Source organism: Cnephaeus nilssonii (genome assembly GCF_951640355.1).
Source record: "Cnephaeus nilssonii genome assembly, chromosome: 8".
Classification (NCBI taxonomy): Eukaryota; Metazoa; Chordata; class Mammalia; order Chiroptera; family Vespertilionidae; genus Cnephaeus; species Cnephaeus nilssonii.
Window position 1 is genome coordinate 61,725,114 of NC_137079.1, and position 24,029 is coordinate 61,749,142.

Below are 24,029 nucleotides of genomic sequence, written 5' to 3' on the forward strand. Positions count from 1 at the left end.
CTGCCGATTTAGGCCCAATCCTGCATTGGGCCTAAACCGGCAGTCGGACATCCCCTGAGGGGTCCCAGATTGGAGAGGGTGCAGGCTGGGCTGAAGGATACCCCCACCCCCAGTGCACGAATTTTGTGCACCAGGCCTCTAATAGTGATATATTGTTGTTAACTAAGGCCCATAGTTTACATTAGAGTTCACTCTTAGTGTTGTACATTCTATGGGTTTAGATAGTGAAATGCATCATCATCTGTGACACAGAATAGTTTCACTGCCCTAAAAATCCTGTGTTCTACTTATTCATCCTTCCTTCCATCTCTCCTCCACTCTCATAAATTATAGGCAAATACAGATCTTGGTACTGCCTCCATAGTTTTATCTTTTCCAGAATGTCATGTAATTGGAATCACAGAGTATGTAGCCTTTTATAGATTGACTTCTTTCACTTAACATTATGCATTTAAGATTCCCCCATGTTTTCCAGTGGCTTGATAGCTCATTTCTTTTTTTAGGTTCCAATATTTGCTTTTATTTATTTTTGTTTTCAATTAGATTTATTAGAGTGACATTGGTTAATAAAATTATATAGATTTCAAGTGTATAATTCTATAATACATAATCTGTAGATTGCATTGTGTGTTCACCACCCAAAGTCAAGTCTCCTTCCATTACCATATATTTGACCCCCTTTACCCTTTTTGTAATCCCTCCAGCCCCCTCAAAAATAAATATTCAAATTCATTAAATAGGATAAAATTGTAGAATGGATACAATGAAAGCAATACTCTCTTTGTTTCAAATAAGAAGTATTTGAATTAAATTAGTTTCATTCATGTAATCAATAAGCATTTATTAGCACAGAGCACTGTGCTAGGTCCTGAAGGTACAGTGATGAACACAGCTCAAAGATGTCCTCAGTGCCATGCTATTGAGTGGGGTCGGGCAAACAGGAAAACCACCAGTCACAGTGGGGTGTGATGGGAGTTTTAACACAGGTGTGTGCAGGGTGCCAAGAGCTACATGGTCAGACTGCCTTTCAGGAAGTTTTCATTTAATCCAGTGCAGACAATAACTTGGAGGGGTAGGACGTAACAGAGGGAAACAGAGCCATTAGAAGTTGGCATTGGTGAACGGTGGTGAGAATCTAAAGAAAGGCTGACCAGCACAATGTGGGTAAGGGAAGCGAGGAGAACTAGACAGATACTTGGAAGCAGAACTGGCAGATGTCATAGTCAGGTTGGGGCAGGTAGAGACTAAAAGATAGGAAGAAGTCCAAGTAATCTCTCCAGGTGGAGATATTTATGATTTGATACCTCAGTAGATGGAGTTGCATTTTTTTCCCCCCAGATAGACAAACAGAAGGAGGAACATGTCTTGTCTAGATGGTAGATGCTGAGTAGAGTTTTGGTCATGTTGAGGTTGCTTTCAGACTGTCAGTTAGAAATGTCTTATCTCTGTGGTGCTTAGGAGAGAGACCAAGGTGTAGATTCTTCAGAATCATTCCCTTATGAGTTGTGGTGGAAGCCATGGGAGCCAAGGGAAACATGCAGATGAGGAGTCAAAGTCAGAATCTTGGTAAACATTTATGTAACAAGTAAAGGAAGAGGTCTCTGCAAAAGAAACTGAGGAAAAAGTAACCAGACCCACAGGAAAATAAATATTGTGACTACATGGAAATAAACTCAGAACAGCCAAATAAAGTACTATCTTAGACCTTGAACTTTTTGTTTTGAGTACAAAATGTGTTTTTATTATATGATATTTTTGTTTATTTATATTTGATTTCTAGATGAGAAGGGCTAAGCCTCTGTGTTAACACATTGTCTGTACTGTAATTGCTAATTCACATTCTTAGTCTGCTTGTCCAGTTCTGACTAGGTACCCTGATTTCAAGTGTTCAGAGGCATTATAGAGTACCGGTTAAGATTATGAACTTTGGTGTTAGACTCCCAGGGTTCAAATCCGACCTCCACCACATACTAACTCTGGTGAAGTGGCGTTGGTTATTGCAACTACTTCATCAGGAAATTGTCAAAGTTAAATGAGTTCAGATCCAGAAAGCTCTTAGAAGCAAGTGTGGTAAATAGAAAGTGCTATCTGCTTTACCTTTTTTTTTTTTTTTTTTTTTAATCAAAGAGATCCATTATGGAATTGCATGGGGAAGGTCTTGTTGACACATAATGAAAAAGATAATCAATTAATTCAGTCTAGAAAATTCCGTGGGACAGAGACTAACATATTGATTGAGTTGACAGAACCAAATGGATCAAGCAAATTATGGAACAGATTGGTCTGTTTGGCCTAAAAAATAATTTTATATATAAAATGTTAGAAAAATCAAGATTAGTATAGGCATTCTAATTACCTGAAAACCTTAATTCATTTCCTTAAAAATAGCAAAAGGATCTATTTTTAATTTTTATTACTTATATTTCTTAACAAAAACAATAATTTTGTTTTGTGTTTGTTTTTTAATTGATTTGAGAGAGAACAAAGGGAAGAGGGAGGGAGGTAGAGAGAGAGAGAGAGAGAGAGAGAGAGAGAGAGAGAGGGAGAGAGAGAGAGAGAGAGAGAAACATTGATTTGTTGTCCCACTTATTTATGCATTCACTGGTTGATTCTTATATATGCTCTGACCGGGGATCAAACCCAAAACCTTGGTGTATTGGGATGACACCCTAACCAACTGAGCTACCTGGGCAGAGACAAAAACAAAAATTTTGAATTTCATTGCCTTAAAATTGAACATCCTTTATTGAGCACCTTTCATTTGCCAGGCACATGGCCTGTGTATTTCTAAGTTTCACAACAGTGCTTATAAGAATAGTGGTCCCCTTTGCAGATGGGGGACCAGTATTTCCGAAAGCTTAACCCCCTAGCTTGAGTTTGAATTGTCAGTCAGTACTGAGCCTGCATGGAGCATGCCCTAGGCTTTATTTCAAAGTCTGTGCTCTTCTATGTCACCTTCACCCCACCAAGAAGGAAGGCAGCTAGTCCACCCCTGGACAATTTACGGGCCTTGTATTCTCAGCTCTAGCTTTCTGTTTTCTCATTTTAAAAGTACCTAATTTCCTTCCAGATCTAAAATTCTGTGAACTTTTATGAACTAGTGTAACAGAAACCAGAAGACAAGATAGGAATCTTGATTCTGTTTTTTTCTCCCTCATATGCAAATACCATTCCTCAAGTGAAACAGATTGTCACAGCAAATATGTTGAACCTTGCGTGTAATGAAGCTCATTTGTCAGTGTCTGGGGCACCTTTTTATAAAAGTTAAACAGGGAATCATTTCAGAAATGTACTTCTGAACCAAAGAAAATGCTTGTTTCCTGTTGCAAAAGGTGTTCCTTTTCAGTTGCTTGAGAAAATAATAGAGAAGCTGATGTGAGAACATGGGTGTTTTGTTTGACCCAAGCATTTTCAAACTGCACATTCCTCTTATGTGTATTGCTCACACGTCATTTTAATATGAAAGGGCACCTGTCTTTTGTCTCAGTACAAATTTACCTTTCAGCACTTCCCATGGTGAAATGGGAGGTACCTGAAAAAGTTATTTTTGTTTCGTGAGTTTTGGGAATCCTTTCAATACCTGGTGTTTTCTTTAGACTTTATTATGCCTTCTGCTGGGTAAATGTCATGGAAATGCATTTAGTGACTCTTAATCCTTTTCTTTAACTAAAATTGAAAGAGACAGCAGTTCTCATAATAAATCACTTAGTTGACTGTTTCAAGAAAAAAAACCCTAATGTGAGTTTTTATTTTCCCAGAACACTTAATTAGAATTCTTGCCTGTGAAAGCGTGCACACACACACACACATATACACACACACCACAACACACAACACACACACAGGCTGATATGCAAAACAAATTATATTTAACATAAACCCCAAATGTGGAGTTAAAAAGAGTATTTTAGAATGAAAATTAACAAACCCTCTTTTTTTTGTATGGTCTTTTTTAAAACTTTACAGGACTATTTTACTTTAGTAAATAGAAGCTCTTGCTATTAGTTTCAGGTAACATTTTTATTTTTCAGATGTTTTTTATAGTTTAGTCCAGTGTTGTTGTGTTTTTTTTGGGGGGGGGATGTTTTTTGTCATTGTTTCGTTGTTTTTAGAGAACTGGGGGAGGGCAGAAATTGTGCTAAAATGGTCAGATTCTTTTAGTTAAATACGAAAAGTGGAGATGGCTTGTAGATTCCTCAGGACCTTCACTTCAGAATTGAAGACTTAGAAGTTAATAAGCCCCCACGCGGAGGGCTGGGGATGGCTTAGGTTAAACTCCCAATTACTCAGCTTGTGTCCTTTCATTTTCCTTACCCAGTAGCAACTAAAAGAAATCATTTACTAAGACATATAACATGCCATTTTCTATCATTACATTAATATAGGATTAATATAAGGAAAATCAAAGGGGGGTGTCATGGTGCAGTCAGAACTTTCAATTATTTTGAAAAATGTTGAATATATTTTCAGCGATGTTGCCACAAGGGATTGTAAGTGTATTTGTGGGTTAGCAAAAAGGAGCAAGGAAGGTGGGCAGGCTATTTTCATTTTTAGTTTATTTCTAGGAAAAACAGTTTTGAATAATATATTTGCAGAATTCTAGTTCAAATGAATTTAAGGACAATTCACTATTCCTAAAGAAATTACTAGAAGTCATGTTTACTATCGTCATCGTTCAGCCTGATGCAGACCAGCTGTGAGCAGCAAGAGCATGGACCTGGGGAGAAGCCTGCCTCCTTTTATTGTCCAAGCCAACTCTTCCCATAGGAAACCTGTGGGAAATTTACCTGCCATTCTTTCTCTACCACCAACTTTTTTTTTTAAATCCTCACCCCTCACCCAAAGACATGCTTTTTTTTCTTTTAGTTTATTTTAGAGACATAGAAAGGAAGAGGTAGAGAGTGAGAAAGAGAGAGAAAAACATCAATCATCAATCCAGTGCCTTCTGCACTCGCCCCGACCAGGATTGAACTACAACCTGGGTATGTGCCCTGACTGGGACTCGAACTCTCAACCTTTTGGTGTACAAGACAACAGCTCTCCACCCAACACCAGACAGGGCTACCACTGACTTTTTAACATTAAATTTAGCTTTTTATTTTCTAGCAAGCTTTGAAAGGAAAGAAAGTAGAATTCTGTCTGTTCTTCATTATATCCCTCAAGGATCATTTATGCACACTATAATATATCTTACAAACTTACCATTTTAATTAGTTTTATTCACATCAGGAAATTCGTTTCTGTTATCTTAATTTGTTTATCAGATTATACCCTTTAAATTGTTCAAAGCACAAGCACAAAATGTAAAGTGCTGTTTAATACAATGTAGTAGCCACTGAAGTTTTCTTACATCTGTTTCTAAAACTTGACTAGTTCAAAAGGAGCATTTCTTCTTTGTTTGTTTTATAATGAAATGCTGGCCACTGGGTGGGTACAATCAAAACCTAGGTCTCTCTTTAGCGAGGGCCAGGAGCCAGCTAGCTCCCTGCCTGTTCAGAGTAGCCGTCTCCTTTTCCCCCACCTCCATAGCTTGGCCTCTGACTTTGAAACAAGATTAGAAGATCTTGCTTTTTCCTGCTTTCTGTTTTGTTTTTAAACATGGAGATATAATACCCAATTCCCAATTTTATTAAGGAGGCAGTAAGGACAAGGAATATTTAGCATAAAATTTTTTTGATGTTTAAAAGAATCTATACATTTTTGTAAGAAAATTTTCAAGGAAAACTTATTTATCACTCAGATAACCAAGTTTACTGGTTTTTTACATACTTTCTCCCTCCTCCCCTCATAGTGGAGGTTTACATTCTTTATTATATGCCTTCATTAATTACTTAGTCCCTAGTAACTTATAAGCTTACTAGGGGCCCAGTGCACAGATTCGTGCACCAGTGGGGTCCCTCAGCCTGGCCTGTGGAAATCGGGCTGAAATTGGCTCTCTGACATCCCTCGAGGGGTCCCAGATTGTGAGAGGGTGCAGGCCAGGCCAAGGGATCCCACTGGTGCACGATCAGGGCTGGGGAGAGACCGTGGGAGGGCTCCAGGGTGTGTCTGGCCCATCTCGGCCAGACCCCAGCAGCAAGCTAACCTACCAGTCAGAGTATCTGCCCCCTGGTGTCAGTGTACATCATAGTGACCAGTCAAATGAATGGTTGGACACTTAGCATATTAATTAGGCTTTTATTATATAGGATATGTTATTTTTATTGGTTTTATTCATGACTAGGGAAATATATGCCTCCTGTATTTTTGAGGTCTATTCCCTTATCTCTTTTTTTATTAAGACATAATTAACATGTAACATACCAGTTTCGGGTGTACAACATAATGGTTTGATATTTGTATGTTACAAAATGATCACTCAATAAGTGTAGTTAATATCCATCACCACACATAGATACAATTTTTGTTGTGATGAGAACTTTTACAATCTCTTAGCAACTTTCAGATACACAATACAGTATTATTATTAACTATGCTGTACACTATTCACCATGCTGCACATTACATTCCCATGACTTATTTTATAAGTGGGAGATGTACCTTTTGATCACCTTCACCCATTTTGCCGCCTTTGTCTTTCATGATCACATATTGCACTGGATTCCACCTCACAAAGTACTTTTCAGATTTTTACTGTTTCCCTGGTCCAGTGCCCTGACTTGTTGCTTCCCCTGCTCCTGTCCTTTGAAATATCCATCTTAGAAACATTGCCCAACATCTAAGCTCCAGCTTTCTGATTCTTCCCTCCATGGGTCCTCCTTCCCAGGCTCAGGAGAAGGGTAACTGGTCATCATTCACAATGGCCATTGTAACACAATTGTACTGAAAAGTGTTGGGGCGAGGGGAGCTTCATCACTGTGTAGAATCGTGGCTCTTTCGGTTACCAGGTAAAGTATAGAGACATTCCTGACCTTACTCCATCCGACCCTCACCCTCATAACGAAGACCTTCATTTTTTAATGGGCAGAAAAGATCCTGAAAATAGTTTTTAAACCCTGATTGAATCCGGTGAGCCTTTTCAGAGAATCACTCATTTTCTGTTGCCGAGAACTCTCCCATCAAAGCATTTGATGTGAAATACTGTGTGCTTATTACTGAGAGGACTGTTAGAATTTTAACTGAGGTCCTAAGTCGAGAATGAGTGATTATCTTATAGCCAAAATATTCCCTCACCCACCCATCCCAAACTAACCATATGCATCATATACTCCAATTCAGTACGTTCACAGAATCCAGAAGCCTGCAAAAAGCAGAGGTGCCTCGCTTACATCAAAGGTCAGCAAAGTTTCTATGAAGTGTCAGATAGTGTCTCCTTCTCTTTGCCCTTACTGACCTTCTAGGCCCATCCAGCTATGGAGCCTCTTCCCCTCACCTGATCAGGGATGGCCAGGTGAGGGTCCAGCAGCGTGTCTGAGCCCACCCATGCTCATATGACACTTCCTCACCAAGCTGGACACACACAGCCTCCTACCACACAACTGAGAAATGCTTCTTCCCGATTTAGAAAATCCTTTAGCCTCCCTTCTTAGGCCTTATACGCTCAGTGGCTGGTTCCATAGTAACATAGGAGATAGCTAGGAGATACCTGTTGGTGACAAAGAGTCAGCTACCTGAGCTCAGTGCCCCCAAAATGAAGACATGATTTATATCAAGCTGAATTTACTAGAATCCATGTTTGTGATGTAAATTTCAAAAACATACAGGGATGACCTGTAAATAAAAGCATATCAACAGTTGCCATTGATATGCTGTATAATACACATACACACACACACACACACACACACACACACACACACACAACCCTCTAATTTTTTTAAGTTAGGGGTTTTGCTGATTTTATTTTATTTTTTAACTAGTAGCCCATTTGCACGAAGATTCGTGCAATAGACCTTCATTCACCTGGCTGCCTGCACCAGTTTTCTGCCGGCACCGGGGACCCAGGCCTTGGCTGTGGCCACCGCCTTCTGCCTTCTTTCAGGGTTGGGGCTTGGCCCCGGGCGGTGGCCTTGGGCTCGGCCGCACCCAACATCCCTGCTAAGGATCGCAGGAGCCGACCCCCAGTGGTTTCCTGCGATCCGTGCAGGCTCCCCGCTGGTGCCCAAGGCCGGGAAAGCCTCGGGCGGCTTTCCGGGCATTGGGCTCAGCTGCACCCAGCATCCCTGCTAAGGATCACAGGAGCCGACCCCCAGGTCCTTGCCTGCAATCCGTGCAGGCTCCCCGCTGGTGCCCAAGGCCAGGAAAGCCTCCGCCCGAGGCTTTCCCGGCCTTGGGCTTGGCCGCACCCAGCGTCCCTGCTATGGATCGTAGGAGCCGACCCCCTGGTCGTTGCCTGCGATCCGTGCAGGCTCCGCCATACCCCAACGTCCCTGCAACGGTTTCCTGGTGGGCGTGGTTGGTGGGCGTGGCTTGGTTGGTGGGCGTGGCTTGGGCGTAGCGAAGGTGCGGTCAATTTGCATATTTGTCTATTATAAAGTAAGATTCTGTTAAATTCAGGTCAATAGACATCTGCAAAGGAGATTTTTGTCTCCTATTGAGTCTGAAGTTGAGGTTTGGGGTTAATCCAGTCAGTAGGCTTCCTCTTGAAAAGAGCCCTTTCAGAGTAACCTGGAGGTTTCTTTGGGCCACAATTAAATGCATCAAAAGTTGTAGATTTAACTGGTCTGAACTATTCACTTACTTCTGAAAGGGCCATTTGCTAATAGATAGTATTTAGTTAACAACTGAATGAAAAATGTTGGGTCCAGTTCCATCTAGTTTTCCCATATAGACATTACTCATAGTTTTTTGTATGTGTGCCTCTGTGTATGTGTTGCAGTTTTATTCATTCATCCAAGCACTTGCTTGGTACCTATTTTAGGCTATGAGGATACTGAACTAGAGGAGACCTGGTCCTTGATCTCCATGTATTCAGAAACTGGTGAAGGAGAAAGTCATCTAAACAACATCTAAACAAAATCTGTATGTTCTATTGTGATGGGTGATTTAATGGGAATAGGAAGTGAGTAATTTGGGAGTAGCTAAGAAAGTAGCACTAACTGTCTGAAGAGGCAACGAAGTTTAGATGAGGAAAGAATTACCCATTCCGCTGTTGCACAGTGAAAAGTGCCAGATTTGGAGCCAAACACATCTTTTTACTGGCCGTGGGGAAGTTACTTTACTACCCTGAGCCTCAGCTTTCTCATCTGTAAAGTGGGGTTAACAATACTCACTTTGCAGCTCTCTACATCCGTATCAACAAGTAGCTTTCTTCCCTTCTCAGGCCATGTGTGGCCAAGCAGCATGCTGTTGGCTATTGGATGGAAGGGGCAAAGGAGAGATCAGTTTTGTGGGGTTGCATGGGGACAGGGCTCCCAATCTGAATGAGAGCCAGGAAAAAGCACACCTGGGTCAACCATTGTCCTGCTCCCCCTGGGAGCTCGTTTGGACAATAGATAGTGTATCTTTTCCCAGCAAAGCCTTTGCATATTTTACTGTCCTTCCAAGTTGACTGAGGGACCTGGTCAGATTACATACTTCTTCAGACTGCTTTTTACTCTAAGTTTCTACACGGAACCAATTCTAGGATTCCTCGGGGCTTGCTCTAATTCCCAAGTCACTGAAAAAAAGTATTTAAACTTTACACTGTTAAGATATCTCGGATTCGTTCCCAATAGACATGCAAAAAGTAGATGTTTATGAATTATATGTACTTATTCATACCTCATTTGGAGGGGATGCTTTCCATTTTAATGAAATTACATGTATTTTCAGTTACTGATAAGTGGATACTGTTTCCTAAAATAGCCTTAACCCATCTAAGTGATATGCACATTTTGGAGTATTGAAACAAAACATAATTAATTACCCTTTGTGATTTGTTGTGAGTTTCAACCGTAGAGCCACATCAAGCAAGGGAGAGCTCTACTATCCCATTTGAGTCTACCAGTGGACAGTGGCTGTTCCATCCAGTAGCCATCAGTCTGTGCCTTTTGATATTTTGTCTGCAAAGTAATTTACGTGTAATGGAAGATGCAAGTGTTAACTCACTTGCCAGATGTCACAGCAGGAGAGAGGAGATTGAAACCCCCGTCTCTCTGACCCCAAGCCTGCTGATGGGATGGTTAGGTTTCCTGACAAAGGATTATTACCAAATGGAAAATCCACTGAAAACAGCCATTTCCCAGGAGGTAGCGCTGGCTTGGTTATTGCAGAAAAGTGATGGAGCACCAAAGCGCGTGTCCCTTTGTTTCTTCCAGGGGAGAAACCCTACAAGTGCACCTGGGAAGGCTGCACCTGGAAGTTTGCTCGCTCGGATGAACTGACCAGGCATTACCGCAAACACACGGGCGTGAAGCCATTCAAGTGCGCGGACTGCGATCGCAGCTTCTCCCGCTCAGACCACTTGGCGCTGCACCGCCGGAGGCACATGCTGGTGTGAGGAAGGCCACCCGTCCAGCTGAGCGTAAGAGCTGGATCTCTTAGCGGCACCCGGTTCAGCAGGGCTGACTCCCCTCCACAGTGTTAACACAAAAGGGCATCACCATCCCACGAAGCCTGAAACCAGAGCAGGAACAAGAAGGAACACCCTTCTCCTTTCGGTCCGCAGGTAACCCCCATCGCGACTCCACGAGACGCGTCTTCACGCTGGCCTGGGAGACCGGTGACACAGATGCTGGAGAGACGTGCTGTGTACCCTGCCATTTAATGATGTTTGTAGCTTGTCCACTTTCTGAGCTGTCAGGCATTTTGTTATGGATACTGTCAAGGTCACCTGCCACGAATGGATGGCGAGAGCGGAGACCTTTTCCACTGGGGATGATTCTCCCATCATCCCACCCCCTAACCTCTTTTTACAGGAATTTCAGTTACCATCTGAGTGAGACAGAACCCCCGTCCAATCTGTTACCAGCAAGCAGCACCAATGTAGAAAAGAAGAAGCTGTTGGAGAGGTTCCATCCCCCTGCAAATAAAGGGGCACTCAGGCAGCCCTTTGCAGTAGCGATGGCGGCAGCTAGATAGCGCCCGCGACTTGTCATTATGCCATGCCCTGAAGAAAACCAACATTGAGTCTTTCATGTGTTCGTTGTTGATTGTTTTTGTTTTTGTTTTTTTTGTTTTGATTCTGTTTTGTTCATCTGTTCGCGCAGAGGGGCGGCGACCTTTCAGTCGGAGCCTGGTCCCGGTGTCTGCCCTGGCGTGGACTGGCACAGGGCTGTTCTGTGGTTGAATAGGAAGAGCCTGTCTAAAAAACTACTGCCCCACTTCAAATTGCAGTGTTCTGTCACCCAGGCATCATCTCTTCCTGCCCCTAGGATTTGATTACAAGGAATCAGGGGAGGGGAAAAAAAACTTTCTTAGACACACTGGCACCAAGGTAAGAAGAGGTGGGGCTGCCCGGGCAAAGTCAGTGAACATGAAAAATCAGACAAAGCAGAGATGGAAATAATGCGCCTCTTGAGGAGAAAAGCAATAATGAATAAAAGGACTTTCCTACAATAACTTCACTGAGGACTCACGTTACCAATTTTCATACTTACTAAAGGGATGGTAAGAAACACCCCAGCATTTTAGAGGTCTTGGTTACATTTCCAGCACTGAGGTAATCTTTCTGCTGTTTGTTGTCCTGCTAGGTTGACTACCACAATTAAAGATTATGCTCCCCTTCTCTTGTTTGTAAACGGTTATTTGGTGAGTAGGCCAGGGAGGCATAGCCGGGAATTAACTCTTGGGTTAATGGGTCAGCTCTCCTTGGAACAAAGTCAGTGGCGAGGGCGAGCTCCCCGAAAAAAGCCTGACATGGTGCTCGTTTCCTCACGTGGAGAGCCAAGGATATGCGACTCTCCAATGGGTTCTTCTATACAGACTTCATTTTCTACACTGTGTCAGGACCCGGGGGTTCTGCATTGGCATCTGCAGGGATGTTGAACCCACTCATCCTGTGCTGAGGGTGAGAGGAAATTACAGTCCTGTCAACCCCCTAAAATTATGAGCCTTTTTGGCATCTAGCAAAGTATACAGTAAACAAAGCAATACATTACCAACAAGCATTCTTTCAGAAAAATTATCATATTTTCCCCCCACTAAAAGCTGGGGTTTTTTTCAGCTTTATGTGGCTTAAGGGGGCTTGGTGAGGTTTTTAGTTATTATTGTTGTTAAGATTTTTTATAGCTTAGATACAAATGTTGCCAGCATATAGACTTTTGCAATATATTTTCATTAAAAACACTTGATTTTGGGAATTGCACAAGTTAACCTCACAATATTACTAGCTCATTTTTCAATGTTTGAACATTCTGAAATAATGTCCAGTTGCAGAATTATCCTTTTTTAGGGTTGTCTTCTAATTCAGATAATCTTATTCTGATGAAGCAAGGGTTATAAACATTGAAACAAAGACAATTTGTGTTGGATGGTATTAAAAGGAATTATTTTTTAATGTTCAAGCAACAGCATAATGATTTTCAGGTCAAATTCTGTCTTTAGAAATATGTGCTCTGCATTTTCTGCCAGGTCTTAAAAATTCATCAGGCAATTTCCCTCCAACAAGGGCTGCAATTCTATTGACAAATAGCTTCTTTAGCTACACGATCTACTACCCACCAAGCACTGGGATTTTTTTTTTTACCAACTGGAAAGTTTTTATCTGTACTATATCCAACTGCTACTTCTCATTGCCTGTGACCACGTGGAATAGAAAAGCGTTGCCTGATGCATGCCAGCATTGGTTATTGGTCAGCAGCAAAGAGCACAGCGTGGGGAACCCTCTCAGCTAGTCCCAGAACCTAGTCGGCAGGTAGTAGGTGAATCACTCAGGTGACGTGTAGGCTTAATTTCATTCTGCCTGCTCTCATAAGAAGGGCCAATCCTGCTCTCTGCTGAGAGATGTCTTGAGAGTGTTACACGTAGGAATGGTTTTTAGAATTCATGAAACTGACAGGCAGTGGGAGCTTCCTGAGTGGCAGCTTGATTTAAATTTATCCCAGAACTAAATGAGCTGCTCCTCTATAATAACATAGGAAAGATTCAGGAAAGTGCATTTTCCTCCTCATCCTCTGAAAGTGGGAACCAGACTGAGACAGTAAGTTAACTGATAAAACCCGTCAGTGTTATCACCATTCCCGCTTTGACGTGTCTATACTTCTAAGGAGGAATCCAAGCACAAGTAGTGAATGAGTTGCTGTTCTCACCCCAGGGCTGAAACTTACTTGAGTTTTCTACAAATGTTCCCCCCATGGAAAGGAAAGTGGTTTGGGAGAGAAGGAATTGGCTTTTTAAGTAGGAATATCTTTAGACAAAGAACAGCCCCCTCCATGTAGTTCTATGTCCATTCTAGCCTCTTTTAAAAAGCACAGTAGATAATGAATAGAGAATAAGTTGAATCCAGAAGATTCATCAGATGTTCCCTCACTAGAAGCGTTCTTTGGTCTGAAATTTGAAACTGTTCCGCCAGTGTGCAGCTGGACATGTGTGCATGTTTGGGAACTTACACACGGGTGCCCACGGTGATGGCTTGAGAAGCTCCAGGAGACCGGACTATCTCTCTGCATTGTGGAGATTGAGTTCAAGGGAGTTCACATGATTTGAAAAGCACTAAGGTTCAGGCTTTGAGGTTTAAATAGATTGCCTCTTCATGTGCTGATCTTAAGTTGTCAGAAAGAGATTCACACTTCTCCATCCTCCTCCGGCCCCATCCTATCAACTGTGTGCGGACTCGGAGAAGCCTGCTGGATAACTTACATTCTCTTATGGCATTTAGACTGAAATTCCTCATGACTTGACCATAAAGATCATACTACTGCCTGGCATTACTTTTACAAAGCACTATTGGACATTTATTTCCAAAAAGCAGTTGAGTAACAGTAACGTAAACCACATTGGGGGGAAAAGAGCACTTTTTTTTTTTTTTTCACTTTATAGATTAAATGGAAAATAGGAAGAGGATTGTTAGGGGAGGAGGGGATCTTACAAAAAGCTACAGTGTTTACAATGCCAGTTCTCGATTAGAAAGGCCATTCTCATGATGGTTGGCATTTTGAATAGCTCATGCAAAGCTGTGTTCATTTTTATACAACCTTTTTAAACTTTGAATCGCCATTTGTGTTTCAAACCTAAGTATAATTCTACATTTATGGAATCAGTTCATTAGAATGACAACAGGTATATGGATAAAGATGCAGTATTCCTATTCTGTACTTTATTTATTATACTTACCAAAGCAACAGTTGAATAAATCTGGTGAGGTGAGGCCTTCAAATGTACTAATACGCCTTTGTTATGTTGTTATGACTGCTTAGAAATGTGGCCAGAATGTTGTTATGAAGGTGACTTAGCATTGATAGTAAGGGTTGACAGAATTCAGCAGTGTTAAGAATACCAGCATGCATGATACATTGAGTTATGACCTTCATATAAGGGACTGGGCATGACATGTCTTTTACGCATCATAATAGGCCCAGGAAGCCTTAATGCTCATAGTCCATAATCCAGTCTCAGATTTTGCTCTTTACTAATGCCTATAGATTTTGGGAGTAAATGTATTCTACAACTTCACTGACCAAATCTCTTTCTTCAGTTATTCTGAGGTAGTGTATCTCATTTAAAAAATATATATTTTGCTTTGATTTGGTTTTGTTTAAAAACGAGGTTTGGTAAGTTATGTCTTCCATATTACATTTCTACTTATCCCCACACTGCCATCTACTTACCTGCACAGGCACCACTGATACATGCAGACCTGTATACACACCTGTATATGCAGCAGCCAGTGGGCTCATAAATATCAACAGAAAACTTTTTTAAAAGAATGAATTTGTAATAATCATACTGTCTACAAATGTAAGTCATTTACCTTAGTGGGGAATCAGCTTATACTGCTATATATGACTTTGCCTGCATTTTATAGTTAAGAAGTGTACATAAAAATTTTAAATGCTATATTTTCACAGGTTCATTATAGAGTAATGTCTGTTTAGCAACCCATGTCCATTGGTACTTTTAAGTGTGCTAAATACTGTGCAATTGCAATAGAAATTCAGATTTTCGTAAGAAAATGAAATTGAGGATACTGCATCTTTAAAAAAAAAATAGAGTGAAGATATTTTGCTGTATTCGTAACATATGTGATAGTGGAAAAAGTATTTTCAAACACAAATTTTACAGGGGTTGTAAATAGTTTGATGAAGTATGTTGGGAAAAAGAGCTTCTAGTTTTCATCAAAATAAAAAAAGAAAACTTGTTCAGATATGCCTTGTATATCTTACACACAATTAGCGATATTGCCATGGGAACTCTGTTCCACGTTCTCACAGCACATCCCTTGTGCTCTGACAAATGGAGTGGCCACTTGTCTCAATTCAGCCAGGATGGTTTAAAACACATTGAACTCATTTTAAGTCGCAAACAACTGATTCCAAACTCAAAATGTCTGTACCTGAAAAGGGGGAAACAGCGGCACAGCTTTCTGCTTGTGCTAAAGAGAAGCAGCTAGCCATTGTTCTCTTTCCTCAGTTATCTTCCTCCTCAACCAAGTAGTTCTTGATGAAAATGAAAACTATACAGGTGTTGGTGTTTATTCTTGTTTCATTCCAGAGGGTATACTTTTAGGAGTAGCTACATCTTGACAAGATTAAGTGTTAGGGTTACGGCCACAGGTTAAATGAATCTATACTGGCAATAGGAATAAGCTAATACCCATTTTCCGAAGTGATTAAAAGCTGAAAGTGCCTGTCAATAAACATGATGACCAATGAGATATTCCTATACTTTACACAGCAATAATTCTTCTTCAGACTGGGTTTTTCCTCTACATTTTGGAAACGCATGCATATATACACACAGTAATTTGGATCTGTTCACATACCCACAAAAAAATTCTCTTGTGTCTTCTTAAATATGCCCAATCTTGTTTATGTTGGCATTTCTTAATTCAATCTTACAGAATGTCAGAATGCAAACCTGAATATTAAAGTTATCACTATGGCATATGGCAGTTATAATTTTGAGATAAAAACTTCACTGTGATTTGCCCCAAACTTAGGAAGCACTGAGTATGTCTCAAAAAGTTTTTTATTTAACAAAAGTCAATTTATTTAGAGCAAAACACTAGAGATATTTGTTTGCCTTACTTTATCTACTAATATCAAATGCACAAATCCATCTTTATTTCCCTTTTCCCTGATATTTTCTGTTCTCATCAAAGAACCATTTTGGAATGAATATTGACACAATTTTCTATCTCCTAAAATGTCTACTGAGATATAACTGACATCGAGTAAGCCAGGGTCTGCAGTCAGTCCTGGAAATTTCCAGATTTACGTTTAGAACCTCACAACTTTGAGCTATCATTATTTTACTGCTAAAAGTGGAGTCATGAATAGAAATATACAATGAAATTATATGGGTAGACAAGAGCCCTGGAAATTCTCCAGCCGTGCCATCTCAGCACGAATCCACCCAAACAAGCTATTGAGGGCTATCAGTAAAATTATACTCTTTTAGGGCCAAACATTTGGTAAGAGCAATTTAAAAAGCATGACGGTAATTAAACACGCGGGATGTAGACACTGAAGGCGACCCGGATGCCCGGTATTCTCCAGAACCAGACCCCAGGCCTAGAAAGCCATCTACTGCTTCCTCCTCCCAGTTTCAGAGAGAAAGAAATAAGCCCAGAGAAGGTGGAAAATCACTAATTAAGTGTCAAAGGAAAGCCTTCACCTTACTGAAGTCAAATCTTCTGACTGGGCTGCTTTCTGGAAGTTGTCTGAAAGTACTAACAGAACATGAAAGGTCAAAAGGTCAGCAAGCTATGAAAAAATGGCTATTCTTTATTAAACACTTACTATGTGCCAAGGCCTGTACTAGCTAATTTTTAAGACACATTACCTCTCATCTGTACAACAATTCCAGATTTTATGGATGGTAAACTGAGGCTGTGTGGTCCTCAAACACGGAAATCATAAATGGCAAAATGGGGATGTGAAGCGACCTGTCTCTGGCTCTGAAGCCCATGTTCTTTCCATCACAGCACCCAGCACCTGTGTACCCAGCAGCCAACTTTCCATATTTGACTCCTAAGTAGTTTTTATTATAAATGCATAGTTATCCTATTTTCCAAGTAAGATACAGGGACATGCTATAGCACATGACAGTGGAACAGAATATTTGAAATCTGACTTCTCCTGAAGGGTCACTATATGCAGATTGCAATGACCAGATGTCTCCCTGGATTTGTCAGTATCCTCATATCACCACTCTCCTAAATGTTTGGCCTGAAGATCCAAAATCATCAAAACTCTTCCCTACTTTGTAGCATTTTAGCCAGAGTGGGTTTTTACCATTCTGTGCATTTCTGTAGATGTACTAAAAGCCTTTCCACCTCTACAGCCCTGCTAGAGAGAGGCTGCTTAAGGGGCATTTGGGATGTTGACCTCCATGGAACTAGTTGTTAATAACAGCCCATTCCTGGTAGTTGTTAATAGGGTGGCAATCATAAACATTCAGGTGATGAGCAAGGAGAGACACAGATCATTCCTTTTCAGATTTCTCACCTAACAGCACCGCCTGGGAATGTTTTAAATAATCTTAGAAATAATTTGTTTATCGTATTGTTAGTTTAATTGAATTTTTGTGAGAAGCTGTCCAACATTCGAGAAATGAAATCCCCTGCTCCTTTTTTGTGTATCACAAGGTCTCTGACAGTAGATTCATAGAAGTGCTAATGGACTTAGAAAACATTAAGAGAATGTCATTTCTCGTGGTGTTTCTTTTTCTGAAAATGAATCTCCTGAATTATGATCTTTCTCCCTGTTACTTGGCTGAGAGAAGAGATAAACCTGAATAAACAAATTCCCTCCTGCGCTGAAAGCCAGTGTTTGGTGTGCACACCCCACTCGGAGAGGGGCTCTCTTCCCAGTTAATTGTGTTTCACAAGCAATAATTTCTCAACAACAAAACCACACCTTTAAGTGAGTTGAAAAGAGATGAATGGTGGAAATAGTACTTTTTTCATTCTAGACTTCATCTCTAGAAATGTAAAATGCTGAGACAAGAGAGTCTGCTCTTTGTGTAAACCAAGAACCAATGACTCTTTGTGTGAATTATTATATCTTGCTTTTTCCAAAGCAAGCTTACCACGACTTTTATGGAGATTGATTTTTTGGTTGAGAAATGAGGGTGAATGGAAGAGTAGCATTTGGGTCAAACTCTACTACTAAAAGTGTCCAGGTAATCAAAAAGTAAGATACTTTGAGGACATATCAATGTCTTTCCTTTCTGCTAATTTCATGCTCCAAAGATAGTGCATAAAACATTATAGAAAATGCTTTTGCCCTACTTGTGCTTCTAGTTTTCCCATAGCAGAATTTTGTAATTACATCCAGACTATAGTATCTATTTTGTTCCTTAAACTTTATTACATTGGATGGGTATTGTTGAACTGGGGCACTGGTGCCTATATTCAAGGCTCTTTCCTATCAACTTGTCTGTCCACAATTTATTGTGTTTGAAAGTTCATTTTTAAAATCACCATCCACTTCCCCCACCCCCCGGAATGGTGGCTGTATTGTTTTGTTCATGTCTGTGGGACACATTGCATCACATGGCAAACCAACTCTGTGTGGAAATGAGATAACTACTTACAAAACCAGCTTGAAAACATCGTCTTATGTATTATGTCATCCTGCATCATAATGCAATTATGTGTATCATAACATGTTCATTTACAAAAAAAGAGAAACCAGCAAATTCACGTTTGTCCATAGAAGAATGTACTCAGAATGTTGTGTGTTGTGAAATGATGAGAACAGACCACCTTTAAGATACCCACCTGCCACTTAAAATGACTTAGTTATAATTAGTAGTAGTCTAGACGTTGCTTTTGGTGTGTGTGTGGGGGGGAGTCATATTCTTTTGAATAAATCTCTCAGTCGTATTTGAAAAAAGAAATACGTGGGATTAAAGAAAAATATCATCTTTGGCCAAATCAAGCAGGCATCTTTTTCCTTTTCCTTAACACTTAGCTCATTATACATGGTGATTGGATTACAGGATCTATCTGTGTAAAAATACAAAAACATCCTTTAGGCTACAAAACAGTTGTTCTAGGCGTGAAACCCCTGAACAGCAAATGGAATAGATGCGCTGCATCTGATTCACGCGTCGGATGTAATTTACAAAAGCCTCTTGGGTCTCTAACCCCAGCCAGTTTGAGTGCCCAGGGAGGTCCTACCCACTAGAGGATAAACCCCCGCAATGATGCTGGCAAGCAAGTGTGTTCATTTTCAAATCTTCATTTGGTTTTCTGTTCAGAGTTTTAACTACAAATGAATTTATTTCTCCAGCTTATCTACAGATCTAATTTCCCAATAGTTTTCTCTGCATTTATATACTCTGTAGTGTTTAGGCAGACTGTTATAAGTTTATTAATATTATGTAAGTGTTGTTCTTGTATTTATGTATAGTGTATGTATTGTAAATATACTCAGAGCTTTTTTTCTTTTACTGTAAAATGGTGATTTTTTTGGGCCCTATGATAATGTAATCTCCTAATGAGATTCTCTCAGAGGATGATTATTCCAGTCTATTCTCAGAGATTTAAATGAACAAGTGTTATCGTTTTTAATGGTGTCTCAGACATATTCTGTTGGTGCATTGCTTTTCTGTATTCAACTTTCCTATGAATTGAGCTGTGAACTGAAATAGAGTTTAAAACCTTTAACTGTATGCATTTGTATAATTATCTGAATGAAGGCATGAAGGTTAAATAAAGCATTTTGTATGGAACAAAACTCCCTAATTATTACTAAGGCTGACTCAAACACTTTTGAAATCATAGTTATTAACCATTCTAATTAAACCTTTGTTATGAAAAGTCTTACCATTTCTCTCTAGTAATGTAAAACACAGAACAAGATAGACTCTACATTAAAAAATGAACTGGGTTTTTATTTCATAACAGCCAGCACCTGAAGCGGGATTCCTAACAATATTTTAGTGAATGTAAAACTAAAAAAGGTCCAGAAGTATGAGGTGGTATAAAAAATGCATCTTTCATGGACTACAATTGAATCTCCATTAGTTATAATTCTTTGGACTTTATGTGTCATTTAAATGTAAAATTACCCATCAAGCACATGCCCAGGCTAGGTGATTTCTGTAAATTTTAAAGAAAACTGGATTGTAGTGGCTTTTGAAAATAAGGCCATTAATGAGTAGAATTTTAAGTAGTTGCTAAAATAAGCACTTAAAAAATCTCTTTAAGTATCTTCCTATAGATTGTTCTTCAACTGAAGATCTACTAGAAAAAATCCATTCTAACAAAGGATATGGTAGTAAGCACTAACAATTACAGAGAATGGCGACACATGATAGATGATAACTAACATAATATTTAAGTTCTTCCTAGATTCCAGAAAGTGTTCTAAGCATTATATGTGCCCCATTTTTTCATTGTAAAAATCTTGAGTTACATTCTTCTATTATGCTAATTTCACAGATGAAAAAGAGAGGCACTGAATTCAGGCCACTGTTTTCGTCAGTCTGGTTCAAGTATTGGTGTCCACTAAAAGGCTCTGGGTTAAGAGATGGAAAAAGAATGGAGGTGGAGAGCAGGGTCAAAGGTGAAAGAGACAGTTAATGGCAACAAGTATCATAGAAATTTTCGACAAATACCTTTGATTGTATATGTACAAATAAATATAAATAAATCAAGCAAAGCACTATCCTTCATTTTATACTCTGCAAACCATAGTGCAGTTTAATAGCATAAGAATCAGAGATTGAAATTAGTTTTGACTAACTTTATCACTGGTCAGATCTATTTCCAAATGAACGATGAGTTCTGTGAAATTGTTCTGTTCCACTCAAAGACACTGTGGTGAGAGCCAGGGGGCTGCTGGTCACACTGCATTCCCATCAGAGCACACTACTTTCGCGTCAGTTGGGAGGATTGGTGCACTGTGGCTTTGACTTCCCAAATCTGCTGCTTTGAGCTCTAGGAAAGGGTCCTAAGGGAGTGATTTTTCTCTCCCATTGAGAGCTTCCCTTTATGGCTATGAGCATCAACTGGACAACAAAATAATTCACTACAAAATTCTAAGATTGTTTGAAAAGTAAGGCAATAAACCATCAGCACATTTTGACTAAATTATTTGTGAAGACTTTAGCTTTGCTAATTTAGAAATGTCCCATTAAGGCAGGGACCAGTGAACTATCCTTTTCTACACTCTGGTGAAGCATGGTAGCAACTTGTAGGGTAGAACCTAATTCATTCAGTTACCCCATTTTGGATATGACTTTGTAACAAAATGGTAAGGTGGGCATTAGATTTATGTCTTTGGCCTGATTTTCTGAGAGTTCTCTTTAAACCATGCAAGCAACCAAACCAGCTCTCTAGCTTTGTTTTGGGTGGGGTTTTTTTTGTTGTTGTTGTTTGTTTGTTTGTTTAAATATATTTTTGTTGATTTCAGAGAGGAAGGGAGAGGGAGAGAGATAGAAACATCAATGATGAGAGAGAATCATTGATCGGCTTCCTCCTGCATGCCCCCTACTGGAGATTGAGCCTGCAATGGGCATGTGTCCTGACTGAGAATTGAACCATGACCTCCTGGCTCATAGGTCTATGCTCAACCACTGACCCATGCTGGCTGGGCTTGGGGGTTTTTTGTGTTGTGTTGTGTGTGTTTTTCAATTCATCACAAGAGGTTTTATCCTAAGGATAGACCAATGAGATAAATGCCATGAAATAAACCAAAACATTGTTTTATTCTCAAGGTAAAAATATTTGTCAGCATTTCTTCTATCAATTGATTCTTGGATATTTCAACAATAAATTTAATTATATGTGCTAGATAACTCTGTAACTTCAACAATCCTCACCTTTACTCTGGATATTTCACCAGATCTAAGATTTCTAATCTAAGCATTGATGGCTTCATTATTTCTTATTCTCTCAAAGTTAACGACTATAAAACAACAACATGAAATAGTTAAACGCACGGAAACAGCAATGTGTTTAAGGTTAGAATACCTTGGGGCTTTATCAAACAGAAAAAAAAAATATTTCAGTGCTAGAACAAAATTACACTCCCTAAAATATTATTTTAGTCCCAAATGGTCACTGATGATTTTCATACCATATAGTGCATTGTCTTCCCACCAAAGTTGCATGCTTTCCTTCAACACAATGAGTTCCTTGTGCTTTGTCCTAGTGCTGTCTGGATTTAATATATTTCTCTCCCAGCAGTGTAATAATTATAATTTACATCACTTCCTGTTTAGTCTAAATTCACCAATGAACGCCTACACAGTCATGCACTTGAGTAATGGTCTATTTCTAAAATAAATTACATTTTCTTTGTACAGAAACAACTTTTACATTATCTTTTTCTTTTATAGTTTCACTCTTTAAGTGTGTGTGTATGTGTGTGTGTGTGAAGCTCAGTTTTATGAGGCCGTGATGACATCAGCAGGTATGTTAAACACAGGTTCACTAAGACATACCCCAGAATTGCTTAAATACAAGTATGGCCATCACAATGCCCCCTTTTCTCTTACTATAGCTACAGTTTACATGCACACATTACAATCCATTATTTGGATTGCAAGGCAGAATAAGTCTGTGTAATGAGCTACTCTGATGTCTACAGTTCCTTAGAGCTTTCAGACTGCACCAAAGATTCAGGTCAGTTCCAGCATCTCTAGGGTAGTCTTGCTGCTGCCTCAGACTCCTCTGAACTCTTAAACTTGACCATAGACCAGGTGATGGGGTAGATGTGGTTGATGTTATTAGTCATCTTCAGGGTCCTTAAAGTTTACACTAGTGTGGCCAGCCAGTACATTCCGTTGCTGAACTAGGGTCTGTAGACCTACTTCACCTTTCATTACTGATCTAGAGCCATTGTTTTTTTAATATGTTCAGCAAGAATCCGCCCAGTCACTTGGGCATTGATGTTGATTATTTCATGATATATGTAACATTATGCATCTTAAGCGGGCATTTAAATTATATATTTGGAATGTCTAAGACATGGAGAAATGATTAGGAAATTTCAGAAAGTTTATTCAGCCACTAATAACAAGTCAATGTTATTAAGGTTAGTAGTAATAACTTTTACATACATAAAATAAGAAAAAGCACATATTTGCGTTATTACACTGTATAGGTATTGTGCTATTTGATATAGGACACAAAAATTGTATGTAAGACAATCTCTGACCAAAAGTAGATTATAGCCTATTAGTAGATAAATATATGGTTTCTATAGTATAAAATATAAGTGGATAGGCACTACCAGAACTGACTGAGGTGTTATAGAAGCTTAAAGGTAGGGAAAATAGCTTTAGTAACGCAGGTAATCAGAAGGCCTCCATGACCCCTTAGATCCATACTACATGCAGATGATCAGATCCCTAGTCCCATACCCAATGGAAGATCAAAGCTCTCCCCAAGATGGCTGTGAACTTTGAGGGCGTGTGCAGCACGGGGGGAGGGAGGCAGGGCTGCTGTCATTGTGACAGTCTCCTCATTCTCTTGGTTTATGGATCATTTCAAGGTCTGAATTGTGCTCTCTGTTCCCTGTCCTGTCAGCCTCTCCCTTGACTTACCACATCCGTGCATGTGCACACATGCACATGTAAATTACATATTCATTGTTTGTAAATTGACCCGTTCCTGGCAAATACATCCAATTAGTTGGTAATAATGAACATTTTCAAAAACTAAGTAAAGAATGGAGTGGGACACTATAGGTTATGAGAGAATGGAATGAAAGGGAAGGGAAAAGAAGACAGAGCAGATTTCAGTTAGGTACACATGGGCAAGTGTGTGACACAGTGCAGCACAATGTAAAAATTAAAGTTTGAAAGCCTCTTGTCGACTTGCCTCTCTCCTTTCCCCCTGCCCAACATCACCCAGGGAAAATCCACAAGTGCTGGAGAGATTGCGGGGAAAAAGGAAACCTCCTTCACTGCTGGTGCAGCCACTGTGGAAAACAGTATAGAGTTTCCTCAAAATATTAAAAATTGAATTGCCATTTGACCCAGTAATCCCA

The 24,029-nt window shown here is 39.8% G+C and overlaps 1 protein-coding gene across 3 annotated transcripts in view; it reads left to right on the plus strand.

Moving 5' to 3' along the window:
* KLF12 (KLF transcription factor 12) overlaps positions 1 to 19,728 on the plus strand; it is a 451,985-nt gene extending 432,257 nt beyond the window's left edge. For all 3 annotated transcript variants that reach the window (XM_079778508.1, XM_079778507.1, XM_079778509.1), the window contains exon 8: positions 10,239 to 19,728. In XM_079778508.1, the coding sequence (XP_079634634.1) occupies positions 10,239 to 10,420 (182 nt within the window). In that variant the 3' untranslated portion in view covers positions 10,421 to 19,728. The remainder of the gene's footprint in view (positions 1 to 10,238) is intronic.
* Positions 19,729 to 24,029: the final 4,301 nt, after the last annotated feature.